The 9,376-nt window shown below is 32.5% G+C and overlaps 1 protein-coding gene across 4 annotated transcripts; it reads left to right on the forward strand.

The window, feature by feature from the left end:
• The first annotated feature begins 1,999 nt into the window (after positions 1–1,999).
• On the forward strand, positions 2,000–8,216 carry LOC128186042 (uncharacterized). Of its 4 annotated transcripts, none has more exons than XM_052855766.1 (2): positions 2,000–2,388; positions 6,995–8,216. In XM_052855766.1, exons 1-2 carry the CDS (start codon positions 2,359–2,361, stop codon positions 8,084–8,086), a joined length of 1,122 nt encoding a protein of 373 aa, XP_052711726.1. In that variant the 5' UTR covers positions 2,000–2,358; the 3' UTR covers positions 8,087–8,216. The 4 variants fall into 4 exon arrangements, with proteins under 4 accessions (XP_052711726.1, XP_052711729.1, XP_052711728.1 ...); XM_052855769.1 differs by lacking the exon at positions 2,000–2,388 and adding an exon at positions 3,257–3,415; XM_052855768.1 differs by lacking the exon at positions 2,000–2,388 and adding an exon at positions 3,534–3,662.
• Positions 8,217–9,376: the final 1,160 nt, after the last annotated feature.

The raw sequence follows: 9,376 nt of genomic DNA on the forward strand, positions 1-9,376 counted from the left end.
AAATGCAAATATTCAGAGGAAAGCAAGTATTTATGTTCATATTCAAGTTTTAATCTGTTAAACTAAGACATAAAACACGGTCCTATAAGGATGCATAGTTCCATTTTGATTTAAATAGTTCCTAAAAAGAACATATTGCAATGTGGTGTACAGTTTGAAATATTACTTTGCGAGAGCCTTGAGTAAATGTCGATTATTTTTTCTTTTAATTAATCTTGACATGTTCAGTTAAAAGTTGCAAAGGTTAGTCACAGTGACTATCCTACGAATTGTGATAATACTGTGCAACGAATCTTTTATTTAAAATTAGTTTAAAGAAACAGTAACTACATGTAACCAGAGCACCGATTGAGGTGATACAACATACATGTACATAAAGAGATAAATGGGGAATTTTCTATCATGCTACAATTTGTTACATTACAATTTGTTTTGTATTCTGATGAAGGTTAACTTTAAAGCTGCATGTGCTGCCAACCTTTCGCGTTACACGAACATTTTTTGAGTTTTATAATACTGTTGTAGATATGTTGCGCTTTCGGGATTTTTTTCGTCTACACTATTTCTAGCCTGTTTCCCAGGTCTACCCATAATGCTCCGCAACTGTTGCGGAGCATTATGGGTAGGCCAGGGAAACAGGCTACACTATTTCCGGATAATATCAAGGTTTTTGGGTTGTTTTTTTTTATTTTTTTTTGTTTTTGTTTTTTTTTTTTTGGGGGGGGGGGGGCCTTTGTAAATGTGTTTGCTTACTCTTTCTGCATACTCACTTGTCGATGCTCTCCTATGAGAGATCATAGAAAAATTGTTGTCGTTCGTTAGAACTCCGAAACACCTAAAAAGTAGCTCTCATCAATCTATACGAGTAAAATTACTGACTCGATTTTTTGTGCTTTAGTACCGGTGAATCGGAACTATCAACTGTGTTAGATATATATAAACATTGCACCAATTTAAAACTTAATTTTGCTCCTTGGAACTTTTTTAATAACGTTACATATTTAATATCAAGAAAAATATTAGTAAAAACAATGCGGAATTTGAATCAAAATGAAATGAATTTTTAATACCCAAGGCCTGAGCCTCCTCTTCACATGTAGTTTAGTAAATTGAACGGGTTTATTGGTTAAAAAATGTACAAATTTTTCAGATAATCTTGCTGTCAGTCAGTGTATTAAAAATAGAATTTTTATAAAACGGACGTAGACTTTGAATATGGCAAGGACAAAGCAACAACGATTTCTTTTAAACTCACGCGTGGGTTATTTATAGTCATTACTAGAAAAATTTTCTTTTTCAATTAATAAAAATAAATATTGAAATAAATATTTAAAACACAGAGAATGTATCTCTTCACGTCCAATTCTATTATTTTCTAAAATACCGTCTTCAGTGGTATGGGCACTCCATGAAAAGTATTTGGAGCCCATTAGTTTCAGTTTTTAGGAAACTGATTGTGATTCATAGCTCTTTAGAAACTGACATGGCTAAGATTTACACAATCTAGTTTTAACCTTTTTATTGATCAGTTGAAATCTCCGTCAATCTAAGAAAAATTATTGTCGGCACGAAAAATTCATGATGATGTCTGAAGGCAATGAAGTTAACGATCATTGCATTTTTTTGAATATGTATTTTTCTGCAATGGTCCTAAATTAATACCCGCATGAATCACCAAAGAAGACATTTAATGTTTATATGACGACGAAATAATTTATTTCACATGCATCGACAATCTAACTCGCTCGCTCTATCCGGAGAAAAACGACTATCGATTCAATACATGTATATGTGAATTATATTAAAACATTTCATTTATATAATATGTGCATAACTAAAGTTAAATCGGTCGTATCAAGAACTTACTAATAAAAGGAATTCTCTTTTACTCAAATCAAAGACAAGCTACATGTATGGGGCATAACGATCTTCCCATTCTCTCATATAAATGTGATATCACGGCCGAGAAAGAAATTTAAAAGTCAAACAAAGACCTCAGAGGTGCAACATACGGTCGGGGTTTGTACCAACGTTGAAATTCTGGTATATCCTTGTCCCAACATTGTACGCGAGGATTAACCGGTCTCTATATACCCCCTAAAAATATTTTTGCGAATTGGACCATTATTGACTTGAACAGAAGAAGTAGAAATAAAGGGATTCGGATTACTACGGAATTTAAATCTACAGTTGGTTTAATATACTTGTAGTTCAGCGTTGCGGATTTGGGGATTAAATCGCCGTGTGTTTAATTTGCAAGTCGTTTTACTTTGCTATAGATGTAGTTTATCATTGTTCCGCTGGATTTACTATGGTCAGTGTGTTGTGTCGGACAATGGCTTTTACATCGGCTAAGTTATGAAAATGATCGATCAACATATAAAACCAGTAAGTCTACTGCATTTATACATTTTTTATCTGCAATTAATTGTCTGATTTTAACGTAATTAAACCTGTCACTTCATTTATTATGAAAAACGACGGGCGTAGCGCGGTTATTTCTTCGAATAATTCAATGAACCAAAATATAAAAAAAAAGAGAATATCGACTTCATGAAATTTTCTTTGAGAAAGAAAACTTTAAATTCCCCCCAATCGTGTGTCAATATTTTCCTTTCCCGAGGAAAAAGAAAAATTAAGGTGTCAATATTTTTTCGTGATTGAGCGCCATGATAAGGCCGAGATTGGTTTTTAAATCACCGATATCGATTCTTAGTTTAGGGGGTGTCTCAAGCCATCTGTACTTGTGGGCACAGTTGCAACATAACAAACATTTTAGATCCATGGTCTATTAAACAACAAAACTGATTTGGGGGTGATTTTCTGTAAATTGTACCGCTGATTTTGTGTTAAGATTTTAAAGATACTTTATTTGTTTGTGGCTAACTTTGATCGATTGACATGACTGCCAGGGCAGAGGGTGCTTAAGAATATATCACGTCTTTCTTTTTGATGAGCAAAAAAGGCATTTAAAATCAATTTTAGTCAACATGTTAAAACAAGGCGCAACGTGCTAAGTAACCACAGCTTTGTGCATGTACAATGTATATACAAAGCATTTAATTGTGTTCCGAAAAGGAACAATTCAGGATAACAACAAACGGAACAATATTCATTTATATATTGAATATATCCAAATGTCAAGCACGTGTTAATGCTGTATTTTTTATTGTGTTGATTTTTTTCTTAACGCATGTCAAACACGAAAAGATTTTTTTTTCTTTTTGTACAAAAATTAAAGTGGTCCAGTTTAAATGACCGCAAACTGGGTCAGATTGAAAAGCTATGTCGGGGACTAACGAGAAATTGAGTAATTACATTGAGGTTTCTTTAATAGGACTTAACGTATAGCGACACCGGGATTTAGTTTTAAGTCGAGAGGAGGATTAATGGATAATAACTTACATGCATGATGGTATGAATGTGCCGTAATTCGATCATTTTTTTTTAAAAAACCTCTAAATTACAGCCTTATACAAGTATGATTTACTTGTGCGTGTATGCTAAAAATATACGGGTTTATTAACGAAGTTGATTTCATGTAGTCATAGTTGTTTTAAGAGATGATATTCTATTACATGTACATGTATATAGAATTCTGTGAAAAAAGCCGATGTTGCCGTCAGTGAAATACGATGTATCGGAATTCCATTTATAAAAAGGTAATAGTTCGGAATTCTATTTATAAAAAGGTAATAGTTAGGATAAAAAAGTTTTTGCTTTGTATATTCTATTAAAGGATTTAAATCCACCCCCTAAAAAACAATAAAATACATCGAAAGGATAATGTTTAATTTCACTTGGAATAATTTGTAATATATTATTGCTCATTAACGATTTGTTTTTTAATTTTTTTTACTATGTTGTTACACAATTAAATACATGTATTTGATGCATACTTCTTACAGTCTGTTCAAAGATACTTTATATTAAGTTAAATTTTGAAATTTAGCAAATTAGACTTTATCGTAACATTAGAGTTACATTTAAGAAGGCTGGATAGACGTGGCCATTTTTAGACTGAATTGATCTCCTTTTAATGAAGAGCTTTGTACATTAATAAAGGTAAATATTCAAATTGAGAAGCTAAAATTTATGGATTTTTTTCTAAATAATAGTTTAAACATAATGTAGCATACATGTAACAAATCATATCTTAACATTTAAGGTAGTACATCCATAACTATCATATTTCATATCTAATAGATTGCAAGTTTGATCACTAAAATCTTAATGTGATTTTAAGGAGTTTTTTAAATTACAAAGTTTCACCTTTGAAATCTTTTTAAAAAAAAGTAATTTTAATAAATTTATCATATGTTGAAGTTAACATTGAAATCTATAGGGAAAATGCATTTTGAAATATATTTCTTTAGTGCAAGTAATTTTCTCACATTTCTTATGGTAAAAAGTTGCAAAAGCTTCCTCTGTCTTCAAATATGCTAAAATAATTCATAGTTTACCATACATATTTTCAGAAAATGATTTTTTAAATTTTCCTAAAGGGCATAACTCTTCATAAAAAATTAAGTGCAAAAAGTTCATTTAATTGACTACATACATACACCCAAGTTTGGTTTATGTCAGTCTCATAATAGCTTCAAAACATGTATTTGATGTAGTATAGATCAATCAAAATTGTTAAATTCACCTTAGTTATGGATGGACTACCTTAAGATAAATCTGATCGGTAATTGATTGACCATCTAGCTTTCTTAGTTTGGATTGATAACTTCAAACTAACGCACGTAATATCTGATCAGTAGTTTTGCTTGTGCATGTGTGTCATTTCAATTATTTTTACAGTTTTATCTTCAGTCGAAGAATTTCTGACAACATACACAATGTAAAACTCTTTTTAAAAATCCTACTATAAAAACTGTTAACATAATATACAGTGAATTTTCGATTAATTCCAAAAACAAATTTAATCAAAGGTGTGAGAGAGAAAAGAGGCTAATCCAAAACAAATAGATAAACCAATAGGGAAACTTAATAAAGATCGCGGCAATGTTAATGTGTACTAAGTTCAAGAATTCCAAATGTACGTGCGGTTCCAGAGAACAACTTTAAAAAAAATCGCGTTTTGTTTCATTTAAATTTTAAAGTAAGTTCTATCGTTCCGTCATAGAGTTTCTTTATTTTTTTACTTTTACGTTTGTAAAGAGACGTATAATAAGCTGTTTTAAAAATATTTTACCACCTTTCCGTATCGCTTGTTCATTGTCATTGTGCTTTCTATGTAATTAATGGCATTGTTTGGAAATCCCATTCCAAATACTGGAAGAAAGGGTCTGATCTTAAGTGTGCACAATGGCATTGCAGGCGAGGTGGGATTTTTTTTTTCTGGTTGTCATGTGGACTTTGTTACGAAATTTGGATAAATGGTTCCATGCAGTGCAATTTAAAAGTGCACTCCGTGTAGAGTAATAAAATGGGAACTAAAGTGAAATTTCAATTGACTCCCGATATCATCACGTTTGATCCTACAAGGCCGTGTGACAATCAGGTGAAGTATAAAGTGTTTATCTTCCTTAAACAGGATAAAAACAAGGAATTCTTCCCTATTCATTAACCGTTATTTCAATAGACATCCTATGTCTTTTATAAAGTTTTGTTTTTTAACGACCGTTTCAATAAGTATTGTATTTGTTTGATGTTTATTGTACAGATTTTGCTTAACGTTAAGTTCAAATAATTACTTGTAATACGTGTATATAAAGGTAAGTCTGATTGTTAAATATAGCTATTGAATATTATGATTTTGAGATACACGATGTTTTTAAATGGAATTAACCCAGTAATTTAGTGTACGTTCATCAATGAAAATGAATACAAAGTCATATGCATTCTACAGATTTTCAATTTAAAACATAAAGATGAAAAAAAAACTATCAAAATTTATTTTTTTGATTTGATAAGTTTATGCATGAACCCGGTTTATGCTTTTAGAAAAAAAGACTGAAATAGTGTACTTTCAAAGTTAATCAACTCTTTGTAATAAGGTGTTAGTTGTGACATCAAAACATGGTTGCTCGTCTAAAATCTATTGGATAAACTTAACATGTGAAGTATTCCTTGAAAGTTAGTTGTATTTCGCAAAAATAAAATAAAATATTATGAGACAACGTAATTATCTTCAAAATTATTTTTTCCTTTTATGTAAACAGGTTATAAAACGGGATTTTCAAGCCCCCCGCCGTGAAATGGCCAGAAGGATAATTTTATAGTGTTACCCAGTTCCGCCATCAAATTCAATCTTTGTATATATCGAGCTATACGCAGGTCAAGTTAGAATTTTGGTTAAGGTCCAATGATTTTGACAGGGTAATGTCCCTGAATTCTACATAGGAAACAAAGAAATTTTCAGTTTCAGCGCTCTAACTTCTAATGGGATTGTTATATGTAGTTGAAATTGCATATACAAATATTTTACATGAAAATACAGGTCAAGTATGAATTTGGTCCAGGTCAGATAATTTTTGACAACGATATGCCCTTGAACTTTATAAAAAAAAAAAATTAAATCATATTTTCAACAGAAATTTTGGATGCCTGCGGGGCATTCGTGACGTTACGAATTATGATTGATATGTTATGTATAGATATTATTTTGTTTTCTGGTGTGACACAAATTTTTAATACGAGTCGTCTTTGCTATGCTTATATTTTGATTTTTTTCCTTTAAATAAGATATTGGCATGATTGGCTCTTAGTGCCTACATATTTACCAATGATATGTACTGAAAACAACTTATGACTCAAATCTTCATTTCATGATACTAGTAATCAGAATTTTGATTATTTTTGCCTGATTTAGTTTGGTTATGTTTAAATGAATAAAAAATTTAAAGAATTTACCGAATAAATATAAAGGTTGTTGAAATCAGAAAAGGAAATATTAAAAATAATTTGCTACTATTACATAGTATTTTGTACATAGTTGTCTGAATCGAGAAATCTTTTACTTAATTATCCTTTCGTTATCTTTTAGTTAAATCGTTCTAAAACAGTTCCCACTATGGTCACTTCCTCTGCGCAGCTTCCGGAGAAAGTCAGCATAAGTGTGGATGACATATACAATTTAGCAGAACGGGAGCGCTTGTGTTATTCTGCCAGGGGAAGGCGTAACGCGGTGACAAAAGCACAGAAAAAAGCATACAAAGTGGACGAAGTCTACAGGTCCCGCCCTCACACCAGCGCCAGCGGCTACATAGACTCTTACAGAAGAGATGTCATCACGCCGACCAAAAGCATTCGCAGTGAGCCGCTGCCTTCGAGAGTGTCTTCTCGAGCTGGACGAGACTTCGAGGACGAGGAGGAAGCGGAAGTGTATCCATTAAACTATATCAATGCCCCTTCCGTCTGTTGTGAGGTTATTGGACCCCAAGCCTGTGAGGAATGTCGTAGGGTTCAACGGAGGCAGCACGAGAGAGAAAAATTCGAGGCTCGATTTTCGAATGTATTGGTGTCCGACCATAATATAACTACCTGTGCTTTTTTACAGCGGTATCTTCCACATTTGTCGAAGGAAGATATTTTAGTGAAGCTAGCAAGAGGAGATATAGCCAAACCTAACGTTTTATCGCGATCTCAGAGCTTATTAGAAAGAAAGTCAACTGAAAAAGACAATGTTTATTCGAAACGGTCACGTGAGACCAGTAATATTGAACGCGCGAAACAGTCCATGATTCAGAAAAAGATCAAATCTATGTTTTTCGTCAATATAATGGATTTAAACACGAAAATCAACTCAGGGAGAGTATCTCGTTCGCTCGGATTTCACTGCCAACCTTCAACTAACAAGAAAATTATACCTGAATACCAGAGTCCTTTTCCTTCCTTTGTCAGCCCAAGAAAGGTCAGTTTTATATCTGAGGCAAGTGGGAAGAAATTTCATTACGAGCCTCCTCTTCTTCCGAAGGAAAACCAAATCCAAGAACCCGGATTTTTCGCTGGTTCTGAGAGTACGTACGTTTTACCTGAGCGTCTTCCAGATACCATTGAATTTGTTCAAGACGGGAAAACCGTCAAACGATGTGTCTCAACTTTATCCGAGAATGAAAATGAGGCGGAAGAAATTTGAGCCATGTTAACGAATGAAAACGAACGAAGCGATTTGGACGAAGATAAAGCGATATAATAAATGTCACCAAAACCTAGGATTAAAGTTAACTTTGTTATGCTGTCTGTATCATTTCATTGATTTATTTTTTGAATAAACAGACCAATTATGATCATATATAATTTGTAAATATTTCATTTTATCCATCATTATGTTAGATTTGTACGCAGCTTAATGATATTTAAATACAAGTTTGCATCTATATTGCATCTATTAAACTGTTTTAAAATCTACAGGTTTGGTGGTAGCAATTAAGACTTCTTTTGTTCATTAAAAATGTTTTCATTTTATAACTAAACACACTTTAAACTTTGCAACAACAAAAATAATTTTAAGTTGCCACGACCAACTTACATACATGTACGTGCAGCTTAGCATGGATCCTTCTTTTAGAGTAAAAAGGATGCGTCTTTGAACAAGTGCACTTAAGCTATAGAGAATGGGCCCTTTTTCAGTGCCGTTTACATGTAGAAAATATCATCAAATTGCTTTTTTCTCATAATAGTTAAGCACTCATGGATGCTTCTGATTTATATGCTCGCTTAAATTTACCAAAATTAGAATACAATTTAAAGAATTAAGGATTTTTAAATGCCTATAAATAATCTAAATCCGGAAAAATCGAACCGAACCTACTTGAATTGTGTCTATTTAAATCAGAGGGAGGAGACATTTAAATCAACATTGCTCTGTTGGTGGATCGATTGGCGCGTTTGCTGAATTATACTTTATGCATTATTTTACGTCTGAAAAAAAAAATCGAATGAAGCTTTGAAGTTGCATATTACTATAGTGACAAACAAATATTCCTGACCATACAAAGATGAAGGAAAGCGATCTAAATCGTGTCAATGTTTTACAGTGAGCACATTTGACAAACGTTTACCTGGATAGAAACCACGTGATTGTTTGAAATAATTTATTCCATGCGTGAGTTCAAACATGGGTCACGCAGGTAATAGATTTCGCTTGCTATAGGAAAAACCTTGAAATTTTCATACGTTTTTCATTTTTTAGGTACCAGCCTAACCGAGTACAAACTTCTTACTTTCACAGGAGTTTACTAAATGTATAATGCGTATATTGTCTTTTCCACAAGTTTGTACTCGGTTAGGCTGACAGTAAACAAAGGCTTTAAAATGAATGCCTGTCCTCGATTTACTATACAAAATCACGAATGTCTGCTGACCCCTACTATGTTTTAAAGCTTCGTGCTTTTCATAAACAATAATTTCAGCGCTAAAACTTGTT

The sequence above is a fragment of the Crassostrea angulata genome, chromosome 5 (genome assembly GCF_025612915.1).
Source record: "Crassostrea angulata isolate pt1a10 chromosome 5, ASM2561291v2, whole genome shotgun sequence".
NCBI classification, from domain to species: Eukaryota; Metazoa; Mollusca; class Bivalvia; order Ostreida; family Ostreidae; genus Magallana; species Magallana angulata.

Excerpts from the sequence above, each read along its gene's own strand:
- LOC128186042 (XM_052855765.1), top strand. The coding sequence starts at position 5,435 with ATGGGAACTAAAGTGAAATTTCAATTGACTCCCGATATCATCACGTTT. Across the intron at positions 5,510-6,994 it reads CAAGGCCGTGTGACAATCAG|TTAAATCGTTCTAAAACAGT; the intron begins GTGAAGTATAAA and ends GTTATCTTTTAG.